The sequence below is a fragment of the Molossus molossus genome, unplaced genomic scaffold (genome assembly GCF_014108415.1).
Source record: "Molossus molossus isolate mMolMol1 unplaced genomic scaffold, mMolMol1.p scaffold_m16_p_16, whole genome shotgun sequence".
Lineage (NCBI taxonomy): Eukaryota > Metazoa > Chordata > Mammalia > Chiroptera > Molossidae > Molossus > Molossus molossus.
Window position 1 is genome coordinate 24,451,389 of NW_023425351.1, and position 17,862 is coordinate 24,469,250.

Consider the following 17,862-nt stretch of genomic DNA (forward strand, 5'->3'; position numbering starts at 1 on the left):
AATTCTTCATTACCTGAATGCTGAAAATGCATGCAATTCTGATCGCACATCTTATACCTTCCAAGCAAAGAGAGGCTACTTCAGTATCATCACAGTCTTGTAGACCCACACTGAATGCAGCCAGAAAAGGTGTCCAAGCCAACTAGAAAAATTTAAATTTAAAAATATAATGGACATCAAGTGCTAATTAAAAATTATAATACTACATTAATATTTGTTAAGGCTTTCAGACAAATGATTTGAGGAAGTTCTGAAAAGAAGCAATAAATTTTTTAGCATAACTCTTTGGAAAGCTTTCTCAGATAAAAGGAAAAAAAGTATATAATACTGCCTGGGCTTAAATAAATGAAAGAACAGATTATAAATTCAGTAGGAGGCCTTGGGCATATTTTAAGTACAGCATTTATAAATTATTCACATCAATAAAAAATGGGATAGTCAATATTCGTAAGTGATATTACTTTTACTCCTAACTTGAGAATTTATCTCTCTGCAAGCTTTGTCCCTTGCAATATCATGGACTTTTTACTTCCAAGGAAATCCTTTAGCATTTTCTACTCGTAGCAGTTCTATCACTTAAAAAAATTTTTTTTTTCTTTATTGATTTCAGAGAGAGAGGAAGGGAGAGGGAGAGAGAAACAGAAACATTAATGAGAGAACATCGATTGGCCACCTCCTATACGCCCTCCACAGGGGATTGGGCCTACAACCTGGGCCTGTCTTAGCTTTGCCACTTATCTAACCTCTCTGAACCACACATTTCTTCTTGTTTAATACCTGGACTATGACTTCAGAGAGATGCTGTGGGCAGCAATATGAAGTGCAGAACTTTAAAAATACAAAGTACTACATGAAAGTAATAAATTATATGATCTATTATAAGTAAAGAAATAGCACATCTATTTGAAACCCTGTATAACATTCTGTATGAAAAGTATAAATGGTCCAAAAGCCAGGGAAAAATGTTTAGCTCCATTAGAAATTAAAGGCAATGATTTCTCCAAATTACATTGAATAATATCCAGGGACAGTGAAATTAAATTGATCACTCATAACTGTATAAACCTGTATAGAATACAATTGGGCAATATGCAGAAAGAGTCCAAGTGACATGTATATCCCTTCATAGTATAACACATTCTAGGAATCCCTCATTTATTCCCGTACCCAGTCAATGCTTCTTACTGAACGCTTACTACAAGCCAGCAACTGTGCTCTAGATATTGGGAAAAATGAACAGAACAGATGTAGTCCCTTGCCTCATGGAGCTTAAAGAGAGATACTAGACATATATTTTAATACACATACTAAAATAAATAAAAGTATAAATACAAATGGTTATAAATACAACTAAGGAAAAGAATATCATGTTATGAAAAGGGCCCTAATTTGAATTAGAGGGGACAGGGCAGAACTCTCTGAGAAGGTAACATTTAAAGTGGAAACTACTCAGGCAAAAAAGAAAAGAGCATTCTAGATACAGGACACAGCTTCTAAGAGTGCTCTGAAAAGAAAATGATTTAGGACATTTGAGAAACTTAAAGGATGCCAGTGGGACTGCAGCCTAGGAGGAGACAGAAGAATTCTAGCAATGAGTTTGGAAAGGCAGGTGGTCTACAGACTCTCTAGGGTGTGTTAGTTTCATCATAGTGTCAGGCAAAGTCAGTGAAGGGCCTTAAGAAAGAAGGTGACATTGCCAGCATAATTCTAATTCCAAAACCAGAAAAAGACACAACAAAGAAAGAAACTACAGGCCAATATCCCTGATGAACATAGATGCAAAAATCCTGAACAAAATACTAGCAAATCGAATCCAGCAATACACCAAAAAAAATTATCCACCATGACCAAGTGGGATTCATCCCAGCGATGCAAGGTTGGTACAATATTCACAAATCCATAAATGTGATACACCACATAAATAAAATGAAGAATAAAAACCACATAAGATCAATAGATGCTGAAAAAGCCTTCAACAAAATCCAGCATCCATTTCTGATAAAAACGCTCAGCAGTGTGGGAATAGAGGGATCATATCTAGACATAATAAAGGCCATATATGAAAGACCTACAGCCAACATCATACTCAATGGGCAAAAACTAAAAGCATTTCCCTTAAGAACAGGAACAAGGCAAGGATGCCCACTTTCGCCACTCCTATTTAACATAGTACTGGAAGTCTTAGCCACAGCAATCAGACAGGAAGAAAAAATAAAAGGGATCCAAATTGGAAAGAAGTGAAATTGTCATTATTTGCAGATGACATGATACTGTACATAGAAAACCCCAAAGACTCCACCAAAAGTTTACTAGACTTAATAAATGAATTTGGCAAAGTAGCAGGATTCAAAATTAACGTCAAGAAATCGATGGCATTCTTATACACCAATGATGAACTCACAGAAAGAGAAACTAAGAAAACAATCCCATTTACCATTGCGGCAAAAAAATTAAGATACCTAGGAATAAACTTAACCAAAGAAAAAAAGGACCTATTCGCAGAAAACTACAGGTCATTGAAAAAAGAAATAGAGCAGATATAAAAAAGTGGAAGCACATACCCTGTTCATGGATTGGGAGAATTAACATCATTAAAATGTCCATATTACCCAAAGCAATATATAGATTCAACGCAATCCCCATCAAAATACCAACGGCATACTTCACAGAATTAGAACAATTACTTCAAAAGTTCATATGGAAACAAAAAAGGCCTCGAATAGCCACAGCAATCTTGAAAAGGAAGAACAAAGTTGGAGGGATCACAATACCAGATTTCAGGTTATACTACAAAGCCACTATAATCAAAACAGCCTGGTACTGGCACAAGAACAGGTATATAGATCAGTGGAACAGAATAGAGAACCCAGAAATGGACCCAAGGCAATATGCTCAATTAATATTTGACAAAGGTGGCAAAAGCATACAGTGGAGTAAGGACAGCCTCTTTAATAAATGGTGCTGGGAAAATTGGACAGCTACTTGCAGAAAAATGAAACTAGACCATCAACTTACACCCTACACCAGAATAAACTCAAAATGGATAAAAGACTTAAATGTAACTCATGAATCCATAAAAATCCTAGAAGAGACTGTAGGCAACAAAATTTCAGACATCATACACAGCAGAATTTTTACTGACACATCACCTAAGGCAATAGAAACAAAGGAGAAAATGAACACATGGGACTACATCAAACTCAAAAGCTTCTGCACAGCGAAAGATACAATCATCAAAACGGAAAGGCTACCCACTGTATGGGAGAGCATAATTGCCAATGATATATCAGATGAGGGGTTAATTTCCAATACATATAGAGTGCTCATACAACTCAACAAAAGGAAGACAAAGAATCCAATTAAAAAATGGGCAGAGGAACTAAATAGACACCTCTCCAAACAGGACATACAAATGGCTAAGAAACATATGAAGAAATGCTCATAATCACTAATCATCAGAGAGATGCAAATCAAAACAACAATGAGGTATCACCTCACACCTGTCAGAATGGCCGCCATCAACAAATCATCAAACAACAAGTGTTGGCGAGGGTGTGGAGAAAAGGGGACTCTAGTGCACTGCTGGTGGGAATGCAGACTGGTGCAGCCACTATGGAAAACAATATGGTGTCAGCTCAAAAAATTAAAAATTGATCTTCCATTTGACCCAGTGATCCCACTTCTAGGAATATACCCTAAGAAGCATAAAACACCAATCAGAAAGAATATATGTACCCCCATCTTTGTAGCAGCATTATTTACAATCGCTAAGATCTGGAAACAGCCCAAGTGTCCATCAGTAGACGAATGGATCAAAAAGCTGTGGTACATATACACAATGGAGTACTAAGCAGCGGTAAGAAAGAAAGATCTCTTATCCTTTGAGACTACATGGAGGGACCTTTAAAGTATCATCCTAAGTGAAAGAAGCCAAACAGAGAAAGACAAGTTTCACATGATCTCACTTATTTGTGGAATATAATGAACATACCAGTTTGAGGAATGGGGTAGTCCCAGAGACGCGGAAGCGGGGTACAGACTGACAATCCCCTAAAGAGGGGGGGAGGTGGGGGAGGGATGAACCACAGAACTTATATGCATGTATGCATGAACAGTGGACATGGACAACAATCTGGGGACAGGGCAGGGAGGGAGGGGGAGGGGGGAATCAGTGGGGGGAAAAGGAGAAACATCTGTAACTAACTAACTAACTAACTAACTAAATAAATAAATAAGAAAGATCACTCTGGCCTCTGTAAATAGTTAAGAGAAACACATAAGGACACCCTTAAGGAGTTGCTACAGTAATAAATGAGGGTGTCTGAAGAGAATCATAGTAGTGCTTAGAGGATATTTAAATAAACTATAACTAATACAGACCATAAAAGCTATTGATCAATTTTTAGTGATATGGGGAAACACGTATGTGAGAAACAGCAAGATACAAAATTCTATATATAGTATGATCACAACTGTTTAATTAAGATTAAAAAGTAGTACATAAATATAGTAACAAGTTTTTTCTGAGTGGCTGAATTATGGCTGAATCCTTACTCTTTTTGTTTTTTCTACCTGCCCCTTTATAAATACATTAAAAAAAACAAAATAAGAATATAATATTATTCAAAACAAAACAAAACGTTGATTTATAAAATTTATTTTATAATAAAGAAAAAATTTGTTTCTTATATTTCAAACTCATTTTCTATATTACTCCAAAAGATAAGGTCAGTTATACTCCACAATTCCTTCTAATATTACCTCCCTAGCTGTCCCTCCCATCCTATAATTCTTCATCAACTTTTAGAAATATAATTCTCACACAGGCCTTGAAATAGGGGTAAAAGTAATTATAAGATTTTATAGCTAAAACAAAGCACAGACATCTTGTAGTCATTTTTACTACCCATACATATGCACAGTGAATTTCTGCACTAGAACTTGAATTATAATCTTTAGTCTCCACAGACCATCTTAACCACACTGTCTCACTAACTGAAATATAATTCATCCATTTTTCCTTTTCAAACTTAACTAGACTCCCCTCCACTTCCCTACAGTCCTTATGATGCTGTTTATTCATTCTAGAATTTTGAGAAATGACAGGAAAAAAGAATAGGAAATGAAAAAGGAATAAGAAGTCAAATTTTAATGAACCAGTATCTTTAAATATTATCTTCTTAGTAGATCAACCTATAAAAATCATGATCCCCTCTATTCCTTACTCTACTTTCTGGGCTCCAGGCACTCTCAGAACCCTCCTATTAGTTCCTGGGCCAGAAGCACTGAAAGAGAGCAAGACGCTCAATTAAGATCCTTGGAATTTTAGGTAACTCCAAAGGTTTAAATAAAACTCATTTAGAGAAAACCAAAGAATTAATGATCATTCTCTGAACTCTATTCTTAAGATCACACAGCTATTAGTTGCTAATAGTGTATACATTTGTCATTCTTGTCTTTATTTGCCATGTCCTAAATAACATGGCTTTTGTTTCCAGGTCTACACTAATAACAGGCTATGTCACTATATTTCCTTAACTGAAAAATATGCTGTAACAAAATTATTTGTAAATGTATATTGCCACCAAAAGTGACTAGTAGCTCTTACCTTAAACATGGGTCTTACATGCTCCAAATGGGTTGCACTTGTAAAAGGTGCTTGAACATGACTCACAGCTTCCATGAGGGCTTTAGCTGTCTTAGCCATCTGTTCCATTTCTAAGTTATAAAGAAGTCTTCTTTGTTTTTCACTGGCTACATCTGAAACAACAAACACCTTAGCATTTAAAATAGAAAACATTTAAAAATGTGATTTTGATGTTCTACTATAAAATAGTAAACACATCAATTAACAATAATCCTAAGAAGCCAGACACAAATGGTCACATAATGTATGATTCAATTTATATGAAATATCCAGAGTAGGTAAATCCATAGAATCAGAAAGCAGACTAGTGCTACCAGGGGCTGGGGTGGGAAGGAACCTGGAGTAACTGTTTATTGGAAAGAGGGTTTTATTTTGGGGTCATGAAAATATTTCAGAACTAGACAGAGGTGGTGGTTGCACAACACTGTGAATGTATGAAATGCCACTGAATCATTCACTTCAAAATGGTTAATTTTTAAAAACATTTTGAAATTGATTTTAGAGGGAGGAAGAGGGAGGGAGGGAGAGAAAAAGAGGGGAACATCAATGTGAGAGAGAAACATTGATCAGCTGCCTCTTGCACATACCTCGACTGGGGATTGAACCCCCAACCTGGTTATGTGCCTGGACTGGGAATCTAACCTGACACGTTTTTATATACAGGATGATGCTCCAATCAATGGAGCCACACCCGGCTAGGGCAAAATGGTTAATTTTATATTATATGAATTTCACCTCAATAATGAAAAGTACAAAAATCCCAAACTAGGAGTTGGGGATAAGTGGAAAAACCTATAAAGAGGGAAGAGAGTAGATACTGATCTAACACAATGGAAGTATCAGGGAAACAATGCAAACCTGGGACAGGAAAAGAGATGTAAGACGAAATTGCATCTTTGAATGCATCTCCTGAGTTAACAAGAAAATAGTGGCCCTGACACTCCAGGATAATTTTAGTATTTCAGAACATCACCATCTCCCTCCCATATCCAGCTTCTCTGATTTATACCACCACATACAAAAGAGTGCAGAGAGAGATGGATTTGAAGATGAACAATATAGGTATAAAAAAACTGAATCAGAACTGGCATTGACTCAGGTGTAAAATGAACTCCTCATCAATATACTTAATGTTACCAGCAGAAGAACTTAAATGAACACTCCCAAGTAAACTGCTGTTTGGTACTGGACTATAGTAAGAGTCAAAGATGCCTAGTAAATATCTGGCTTTGCCACTGTTTGGGTTTTAGGTGTAGAGATTTAATAAAAGTGTTTACTCAGCTCATGAATTCTTTAATTCTAAGTTTCCTAACCTCTGTACTTCAGTTTCATCATCTATAAAATGAGGAAAAACTTACTAAAATTCTGTAAGATCATTCCCTTTATTACTCCAAAAGGTAAGGCCAGTTACGCTCCACTCTTCCTTTTAATATTATCATTTCTAAGTGGAAGTGCTCAGAAAAGAAGGGGTCTCCTCTTTCCATATTACTGTTATATTCTTTATTTTAAAAATAAGTTTTTATTGATTTTTTAAGAAAGAGATAGAGACAGAAACATTGATGTGAGAAACACTGATCGGCTGCCTCCTGCATGCCACCTACTGGGGACTGAGCCCGCAACCCTGGCATGTGCCATGACTTCTCAGTCCAGGGGACAATGCTCAACCCACTGAGCCACACTGGCAGGGCTACTGTTATATTCTTAAGCCATGACCCTCACCTCATTCCTGTAGTCAGATTTTAGCTCTAAATTATTCATCATTGTCTACATGTACAGAAAGTCTAGAATGGAGCCAGGCCCACAGATGGCTCTTAATGCTGGTTAGATCTAGGAACTCTACAGAGATACAAATTGTGGTGCATCTGAAGGAGTGATTTCCGACTCCACAAGCTACCCCACAGTCCTAACTTTCCCATCCTCCTTGAATCATGCCTACTTCCAGCTTTCGTTATCTATAATGATATATGAAGAGATACAAGTATGTTGCTTGTAGATGATAAGGAGGCAGAAATAATGACTGAGAGTTGAAGTCTGACTACTGGAGTTGCCTGACCAATCTCTCTGACCTCCAAATCTGTGCTGAGATTGACTGCTAAATAAACAAGCATAGACTAAACACATACTAATCCATGCATATTATGTAGCATTTTCCATTAACCACTGGTCAGATCTACCTTTCTTCAGCATATGAGAAAAAACAAAATCATATCAGCAAACACTATAGTATTATAATACTTATCATTAGAATAAATACTCTAACCCAAGTAAAATACTCTTTTAAGAACCCATACTTCTACTCCTGAACGATCAGGATTCAATTGATTGGATACCTACTTTGTTTACTTGATTTTGTAGGGATTGTTAGTTCTTTTGTTTCTTTCATTGATATCTTTTTTCCAGCTATTTCATTGTAGATGGCTGACAGATACTCTTCAGGAAGGTCTTTACTGTCATTGATACCTCTATTCATCTTAATGTACTGTTCTTTTGTCATTTTATTTTTAACCTAGAAATGAAAAGCCATTATAATTCCTAAAAATTAACATAAAAATTTCACTTGTATTTTAAGAATTTAAACACTCTATGAGACAATGTATAAATACTTTGAGAACAAGCAGTGAAAAACACTCAATAAAACACATTAAAATAGAAAGTTACAGTGATGTAGAAAAGAGCCACCGTGGCATATACAAATTCATCTTGCTCTAATATGCACATGAATCAAAGCCAGTTGTTACTAATGATGATGGTTATGACAAAAAAAGTGTTCTAAAGAAATATATCTCAAATTTTTAAAAAAATTCATTGATTCACACTATATATAAAAAGTAGTTTAGTCCTGGCCAGTTGGGCTCAGCAGTTAGTGTTGGCCCTCAGACCGAAGGGTTGTGGGTTTGGTTTCTAGTCAAGAGCAAGTACCTGGGTTGCAGGTTCAATCCTGAACCCCAGTCGGGGTTGTGGGGGAGGCAACCAATCAATGTCTCTCACATCAATGTTTTTCTCTCTCTCTCTCTCTCTTTCCCTCCCTTCGCCCCCTTCTACTCTATCTAAAAATCCACGGAAAAATATCCTCAGGTGAGGATTAAAGACAGACAAACAAAAAAAGGTAATTTAACTATAAATATTCTAAGTGAAAAAGAAACATAAATGACTTATTAAAATTCACCTATATTTTAACTTTGAAAACAACTAAGAATGAGAATTCATTTTCAGGCACTCTTTTAGAGTGTTCTTTAAAAATGGTGTCATTTGTTACAGTTCATATGGTCCTGGCACACATATAATATGGGGTCATACTTATGGGTTCAATTTCCTAACTGGCCACTTAGCTTAGCTTCACAGGAACCCATAAGCTGTTCTACAGCTGCACCCAGCAGGCTGATGGGGGGCCATATGACAATAAGGTGCTACTGCCAGACTGGAACCCTAACCACATGTTCTACAGACAGAAACTAGTGCAATAAAGACAGGACCCTGTTTTCCAGATAATGCTCCCTAATTGATATGTGTTCAGAAACTTTTTAACAATCTAGATACTATGAAAGGACATTAAAAAAAGTTTTAATATTTCTTCAAAATAATTTACATAAATTAGATATGTATAGAAAAATATAACACCAATGCACATAACATTGATAATTTGGTTCTATAAATGAGTTCTTTAAAAATACAACATTCTATGCCCTGGCCGGTTTTGCTCAGCGGTTAGAACGTCGGCCTGCGGTCCGGAGAGACCCGGGTTTGGTTCCCGCTAAGGGCATGTACCTCAGTTGCAGTTTTTCCCCGGCCCTGGTTGGGTCATGCGGGTGGCAACCACTCGATGTGTCCCTTTCACGTCGATGTTTCTCTCTCTCTCTCTCTCTCTCTCTCTCTCTCTCTCTCTCTCTCTCTCTCTCTCCCCCCCTCCCTCCCACTCTATCTGAACAAAATATGGAAAAATGTCCTCGGGTGAGGATTAAAAAAAAAATACAACATTCTAAAAACAAAGGGAGGTAGTATAAAACATAATTCTACTTTGATTTAGACTGAAAAACCAGACAAAAAATTCTGAAATAGATATCCAAGTAAATCGTTAAATGCAGACTGCCTTATAAACCCATGGAAAAAGTACTCTGCTAGACAATGAAACCCTAAAAGTGAGTTGCTTTTACTACACTGTCAGTAATATGACAAAGAAAAATTTTAAATGAGTCCACTTTTAAGTGATTAAAAAAAAAAAGTCTAAAAAAAATCAAGTAACCCCTAGTAAATGCATAGTTGTTGAACTCAATTTAAAACGAGAAACAATTCTGTATGCAAACCTCAAACATTTGGTATATATTTTCCATATCAACCCTGCTTTAAACATCTTAAAATACACACACACACACAAATCCCTATATCGCCAAGTTTAATCTCAAACTAAATAGGTTTTAATTTTTCCAATATACCTCAGATTAGTAATAAGTATATAGTTTATTTCACATCCTAAAAATGGTAAATATCATATGTTGCCTACCCCTAAGAAGAACACAGAAATTCTTGTAAATAGGTTGATTTACAAAGGTAATTTTCCCCAAGGTTACCAAAGCAAGTTTTTGGAAACTAAGCATGAAGTATCTAAGATGTTTAAAATAAGTGTTTTGCTAGTGGGTATCAGAAATCAAGTAATAGTCCTTAACATTTACAAATAAATTATATATTTTATAAGGAAAATAAAATTTGAACACTTCCTGGATATATTTTAAAACTGTTAATTTTCCTGTGCAATGGTATCTTTCAGATATACAATGAAATAAATACAGATGAAATAATATGATACCTAGGATTTGCTTTGAAATGATCTGTGGCAGAGGGGGGATATAAATAGAACAAAACTGGCCATAAGTTGATTACTGTGGAAACTGGGTGATAGGCACAGGAAGAATCACTATGCTAATCAGTCTAATGTTTAAGTTTGAAATGTAAAAAAGAAGACAGTATGTGTATGTGTATATATATACACACACACACACTGTTTTCTTCATGTTGCTATAAATATAGGCAGAACTACAGCATATTCTTAGATTAAAATTTATCTTTATACAGCTGTCAACCTTGAGACAGACAGATTTACTTTACAGATATCTGAAAGTCTAATTAGAATTATTACCAGAAACTGCATTTGTAAAATGTATACTATACCAAATTAAACCAATCACCAAATTGGGGTATTTAACTAAATAAGATTAAAATTACAATTATTATTTCTTCAATTCGAAAGAACTTATGGTATTTAATTTGTACTATTGCTTGGAAAAAAACATACCTGTGGACTATGAAGATCTGTGGTCAGCATGATAATTGAGTAAGCCAAAACATAAGCAGTATCTGCACTAGCAAAAAGGGTTTGTCTGGAAAAATAAATGCATCATGTTTAAACTTTTATTGTTTTACAGTTTCAATAAATTAGTCATTGCAAACCCCAAAGCACTTTCAATTTACTTTTTCAGGATTTATGTTCTATTTCATACTCCAATCTTTTTTTTTAATGGAACTATCTTATTACCTCCAAATCATAAACAATCTAAGTTTCCTAGGGGTAGGAAATTATGACTCTCTTGATGCTTCCTAGCAAAGTGTCTTAGATATAGTTGGCAACCAATCAGTACTTGAATTTGAATCGTGCTTACCCTTGGTTGCATTCTAGGTATCTTGCAGCAAATTTTTCCATCAACCGATCAATTTTCTGAGCTTCCCCTGGAAGACGAAATCCTTCCAGGAACATGCGAAGGGCTGAAACAAAGTCCTTTCCTGAAAAGTCATGTTGGTCCACATATGCATACATGACTTCTTTATTAAATTTGTCATTATCTCCCAGGAACTCACCCACTTGAGTCTAAAGAACAAAAGACAAATTGATATCCTAATGGAATGTTATTTGCCACTCAACCGTTTAAAAAGCAGAAAAATTCGTAAGACCCACAGGCTTTTACTACAGGCTTAACTATTTCAAACATTAAGCTAAAAGTTAAACATACTAAATGTGTTTATAAAAAAACAAAATAAACGAAAAAACCCAAGATATTTCTTTGAGTTTACAAAATTAAAAAGCAAAATTAAGAATACCTAAGGTTCTTCTCTCAGATTTACTTACTGAGGAGGGCATTTTAAAGGGGCAACAATAAATATCATTATTAACTTAAAAAGTAATTTTATAGAAGAGGTTAGAATGAACTAAAATAGTACTCTTACAGAGTCTAATCTTTCCTCTTGATGTAAGAATTGGGCGATATCTTCAGGTGTAGTGCCAAGCATCCCTTGCTCTTGGAGGTACTGTATTCCTCTCTTTGGTTTCTTATTAAATCTAGATGATGTTAAAGTTAATAGGGTCATTAGAAATAGAAAACCATTTGTATTCCCTGAATACAAATTAACATTAGTAAATTAACATTCTAATAGCACTTAGAAAATAGAAAATTATTTAATATAATCAATGCATAAATGTATAAAATATTCTATGTAAAGTTTTCTTTTTAGAAAAGAGTTTCAAATGGAAGGGCTTCTTCGCCATTGATACGGATCATTTCAGACTATGTGAGAAAATGTCATGTAGTAAACAAACTTTGAGTAAGGACACGAATACTTTATCGCATACATTTAACTAACTCTCTCTCTCTCTCTCTCTCTCTCTCTCTCTCTCTCTCTCTCCAATGCGCTAGTAATTTTGGCTCATTTTACATACACCTATTAATTTTAAGTTTCCTGATTTGAAAGTACAGAACTTGAATTCCGGTGACTATTTTAGTTATAATCGGAAAGCATTATTTCCTTTGTTAAAAAAACCTCTAGCCCTGGCTGGTTTGGCTCAGTGGTAGAGAGTTGGTCCCTGGACCAAAGAGTTGTGGGTTCCATTCTGGTCAAGGGCATGTACCTCGGTTGCGGTTCGTCCCCGGGCCTTGGTCAGGGTCCTATGAGAGGCAGCTAGTCGATGTGTCTCTCTCATATTAATGTATTTCTCTTTCTCTCTCCCTCCCTCCCTCCCCCCTTCTTCCCTCTCATTCTATCTGAAGATAAATAGAAAAATATCCTCAGGTGAGGATTAAAAAAACAAAAACCTCTAGATACTCAATGTTTTCAAAATAAAGTCCAAACTCATTATTAGACTGCCACATAAACCCTTTCTCAATGAACTCCAGTTCATTTCTCCTCCCCTCTCTCATCTGCTCCAGCACACCCTGTCTCAATTCCCTCAATACCAGGCATTTGCAGCCCATTTCCTCTATACGCTTCACCGGTCACTCACTGGGGAACTCTCCTTCATGCTTGAAGATCCAACTTAAACTCACCTCTTCCTTTCAAAATCATTTACTTTCTACTTTTATTGTATCAATAATTACTTTGGTACTTCATCACCTGTCACCTGGGTATTGTAAGTATTCTTAAATGGTCTCTCCCTCTCTTGTTTTGTTCACATTCTAGTCCATCCTGCTGGAAAGTCATCTTTCCAAAACAGAAATCTGCTGCTGCTGCTCCTGTGTGTAAAGTCCTTCAATGATATGCCAATGCCAAGAGGTATGAGACAAAACTCCTTCACACGGAGAATAAGGCCTCTGTAATCTGGACCCAACTCAATGCTTTCATCTCACCTCTTGCTACTACCCGCCCCACCTGCCCTGCCATGCTTAATAGTAGTCCTCAAATGGTCTCCCTTTTCTCTATGCTGCAGCATGTCATTCTGTCTGAAATGTTCTTCCCTGTTCTACCCTCCTAATGATTCCTAATTCAACCATCACTATATACATAAATTAAAATCAAACATTTTTCACTGAGATAAACAATCTCTGCTCTCTAGAAGCTCTCATTCTAAAGTAAGAAATGTGATTTTTAAAAATTACAATAGTAAAAATGCAACAAATAAGGCAAGAAGAGAGCGCAGAAGAGGAATTGACTAATTTAGAGATAGTCATGATTTACTTCCAGGGAAAGGTTATTGTGGAACTGAGCTTTTAAGATTAATTACATCTTTTATAAACAGTAAGAAAAAAATCCCAGAGTGAAAAATGTCCTATCACTACATGAAAGCATAAAAGAGCATATTCTAATAAATAGCTCTGCACAGGTGGAGCAATGAGGTGAGATAAATAAATAGCAGGTAATGAAGCTTAGAGTTTGGCAGATCCAAGTTGTGGCCTTATTCTCTAAGAGCAAGAGAAGGGAGAAACAGAAGTAAGACTTTCATTCAAATGAATTAAGTAAATGTGAGAAAAGACTAGAGAATAAATAAAGGTAAACCAATTAGATTATACTAGCCAAGGCAAGAAATGATGATGGTCTGACTTAAGAGAATAACTGTAGGAGATAAAGAGAAGAGAATAAATTGCAGAGATATTTAGGAAGAATCACCAGGATTTAGTGACAGATCCAAGGGGGAAATCTATGGTAACTCCCAGGATTCTAGTTTATAAGTTTAGTAACATGCTAGGGTTACTAGGCTCAATAAGAAATACAGAAAATGTGGGTTTTCTGTTTGTGTTTTGGGTAGGAGTATTGGGGAGTTGATTATGGAGCAAATGGAGACTGATTAAATTTGGTTATGGACCTGCTGAAGTGTAAGAAGCTATGCACTATCCAGTAGAGATGTCCAACAAGCAATTACAGATATAATCTGGACTTCAGTGGAGGTATTCATGTTAGCACTTGGGAGTAGTGAGATGTATGTAAATAGATAGTAGCTGAAGCCATGAAAAAAGAACTCAGGGAAGGGGAATGTCTGGCCCTTGGGCCATATAAAGCCCTCAAAATCAATACCAAATAATATCACACGCCTCACCAAATTAGCCTGACAAAATATAACAAGGTAATTTTTTCTTCTTTATTGACTTTAGAGAGGAAGGGAGAGGGAGAGATAGAAACATCGATGAAAGCGAACATTGACTGACCGCCTCCTGCATGCCCCCTACTGGGGATCTGGCCCACAACCTGGGCATGTGCCCTGATCAGGAATCGAACCGGCAACCTCTTGGTGCATGGGTCGATGCTCAACCACTGAGCCACACCGGCCAGGCTAGTGGATAATTTTTTAAGTTGATAATTTTGCATGGCCCTCAAACGATGTTATAAATATCCAAAAGGTCCTTAGCAGAAAGAAGGTTCCCACTCCTGAAAGAAGTTACAAAGTAAGCAAAGGGCTGAGAGACAGAACCCTGGAAATGCTAAGAGGTGTGCAGGAGATAAATCCATACCGAGACTGAGATAGCATGACCAAATTGGAAGAAGGGACAGGACAGAGTGGCGTCATGGAAGAAACAGCTGTGAAAGAGTGTACTGAGCACAGTTACACACAAGCATTCTCATGGAAGTCTGAAGCAGAAGGCAAGCTAAGTGGCTGAAAGGAAGACTGGAGGCTAGGCGGACCTCCACTTTGAAGCCCTGTGATGACTCTCTCTCTCACCCCTAAGTACTTTATGAGAGTTATACCTTGGCAGTACTTGGTACAACACGCTATTATGGACTTTACAGAGCACCATTTTAAAAATGTTTTGCTCGGATTTAGACTGTAATCTTGAATACAAAATCCAGTGTCTCCATGGTTCTTGGCACACAGTCCCAACTACCGAATATGTGTTTGCTGAGAGACCAGCGGAACTTCTGTATGAGTATCTGCGTACACGACTAGACCTTGAGCCCCTGGTAAGGGATGTTTCATTCATCATTCATTCCAGGACCTTGCATAATGTCTGGAACACATAACACTTTGTAAATTATGACTGAAAAATTAGAATAAATTACTAATGGCAATTTCTTGAGCAATTTTGTGAGGTTTTACAATTTTTTTTTATCCTCACCCAAGGACATTTTTGCATTTTATCTTCAGATAGAGCAGGAGGGAGAGAGGAAGGAAGAGAGAGAGAGAAACATTGATGAGAGATAGAGAGACACTGACTGGCTGCCACCCACACGACCCCAACAGGGGCCGGGGACAAACTGCAAATGAGGTATGTGCCCTTTGCGGGAACTGAACCCGGGTCTCTCTGGACCACAGGCCGACGCTCTAACTGCTGAGTCAAACCGGCCAGAGCAAGATAAAACCTATAAAGGAGCAACACTAGTTATTCGAAGTTTCACACTTAAAAGTTTTTTTAGTTGTCACCTGCTTAGGGAGTATAATGGAGACCTTTATAACTGAATTAATAAACACGAAAGTGAAGCTGCAATGAAAAGTAGGAACTGATTAAGGAGCCAGTAGGAGTCAGGAGAATTTTGCCCTGCTTTACTCATTAGAAGTAGTGATAAGAAGGAAATAAAAATAACCCAAAGATGTAGAGAAACCCAGGGCAATGGTGGCACAGTACGAGCAGAGGGATATCCAAGAATATTTCTCTTTAAAATCAGACACTCACAAATCTATCCCTTGTTCTATTATTTCTTTTTGTTGCTTTAGGACTTCAAATTGTTCTGGATTATCAGTGCCAGACATCTGTGTACTGTAACTGCCTATTCCTGATGATGATGTTGACTCCAGGGAATTTAAACTTCCATATCTGTTTATTGTCTCAGGGTGTTTGATATCACTTGTTTCTTGTTCTGAGGGCTTTTCCTGACCTGTAAGTAGAAAAACTGATACAGTAAATTATTTTATCAAAGAAAAAAATTGTAAAGATAAAAAAAACTTCAAATTCAGCAAGATATTTCACTGTTGCTTAGATATGTTTAATACAAATAAAATATTAGGTGCCATTAATACATGTACAGTTTACACTGTTAAAAGGAATTCCTTTTGCAGGCACAGCGCTGAGTATCCACTGGGTTTCTGCCCTCAGCTCATGACCACCAGTTTTTGACTTGACTAACATAACACTTGATAGCCCTGAAGTTATGAGATTTTTCTGAGTAAGGATAAATGTCAAACATGCATTAATAATTCCATCTTTTCATAACATACTGTTTTTACATTATTTCTTCTATAGCTATACTTTAACAAAATTGTATAAATATGCTTCACTTTTATATAATATTCAAAATACTTCTAGGAAGGTTTAGAAAGAAAACAGTTTGGATAACTAAGTTGAGAAATTCATCATTTTAAAGCTCATTATTTAACTTACAGACAATGCTTCTTTATCAGTTAAATGAATACAGACATCATGAAACTGGCTTAATGGCATCTGCAACTATCCTCCAAAGTATCATTTACTAAAAATGATGAAGAATTATACTCAAAATGTCACCTTACCAAGAGTTGTCTGAGAGTTGGGATTCACATACTGATCCTTACTCCATTCAACCATGCATTTCAAAATCGACACTAAGCATTCTAAACCTTTTTTCCTCAGGCTCAATTCCTACAAAATAATTCAGAATAATAAAAACAAGATGTTTTAAGCAAAACACATAGCACTTCCTTAGCAAAGTTTAAATTTGAAAATGTTTTTAAAGTTCTTACCTGAACATTACTCATACCAAGTTCTTGACTGCCTCGTCCTTGAGCTATTTTTGATAGATCATTTACTAGTCTTTCAAATATATTTGCTGCATTTAAGTCACAGTCATAGTTTACATAAATATCCACTACACTCTGAGCATCTGTAACAATACAATATATTAATTTACAAAGGGTACCCAGTATATGAATATATTTAACCTTTTAAATATCTCATTATAAGAAAGAGATAATATGGACAATTTCATATACCTGCACAAATCCTTGTCAATGTCTGAATAACCATCCATTTGTGGTCAAACGAGCTGGTAGAAGTTTCCAAAATGTATAGAAAAATTTCTTTAAAGAACACCTGTGATTAGGGGAAAACGTCTGCTTAAAATATTGTTTATAATTCATAAATGTGATCACTTTTTAAATATCCAAAGCTGCAGAGCAGAGATTAGGATCCAGGTTCCTCTGGAGTTCAATCCTTTTGAGTCCATCTCTGAAACATCAGAACTGAAATAACTTGATGAGTGACTGAAAGTAGCCCTTGCAGTAGGAGCACTGCACTTCACAGTAATTGGTTTGCTATCACACAGCCACAACAAAAGAAATCTACAAAGATTTGGAATTCCTCTGAATAATTTATTGAACATATATACAAAACTAACATAAATTGTAATTCACTTTTAACATTCCAGAGAGCATAAACAATATTCTGTTCATCTGTCATACAAGGTGGGCAAAAGCAGGTTTACAGCTGTATGTGAAACACAGTTTATTCTTGTATTACTATTTATTAAGTATTGTATTATTTTCCATACGAACA

The 17,862-nt window shown here is 36.2% G+C and overlaps 1 protein-coding gene across 1 annotated transcript in view; it reads right to left on the minus strand.

The window, feature by feature from the left end:
* ARFGEF1 (ADP ribosylation factor guanine nucleotide exchange factor 1) overlaps window positions 1-17,862 on the minus strand; it is a 134,221-nt gene that overhangs the window by 33,247 nt on the left and 83,112 nt on the right. Inside the window, exons 11-20 of the mRNA XM_036264377.1 lie at window positions 17,301-17,400; window positions 17,052-17,191; window positions 16,842-16,950; window positions 16,009-16,210; window positions 11,861-11,972; window positions 11,299-11,504; window positions 10,935-11,019; window positions 7,982-8,153; window positions 5,609-5,760; window positions 14-142 (exon numbers count right to left, since the gene is read on the minus strand). Of these exons, the coding sequence (XP_036120270.1) occupies window positions 14-142; window positions 5,609-5,760; window positions 7,982-8,153; window positions 10,935-11,019; window positions 11,299-11,504; window positions 11,861-11,972; window positions 16,009-16,210; window positions 16,842-16,950; window positions 17,052-17,191; window positions 17,301-17,400 (1,407 nt within the window). The remainder of the gene's footprint in view (window positions 1-13; window positions 143-5,608; window positions 5,761-7,981; window positions 8,154-10,934; window positions 11,020-11,298; window positions 11,505-11,860; window positions 11,973-16,008; window positions 16,211-16,841; window positions 16,951-17,051; window positions 17,192-17,300; window positions 17,401-17,862) is intronic.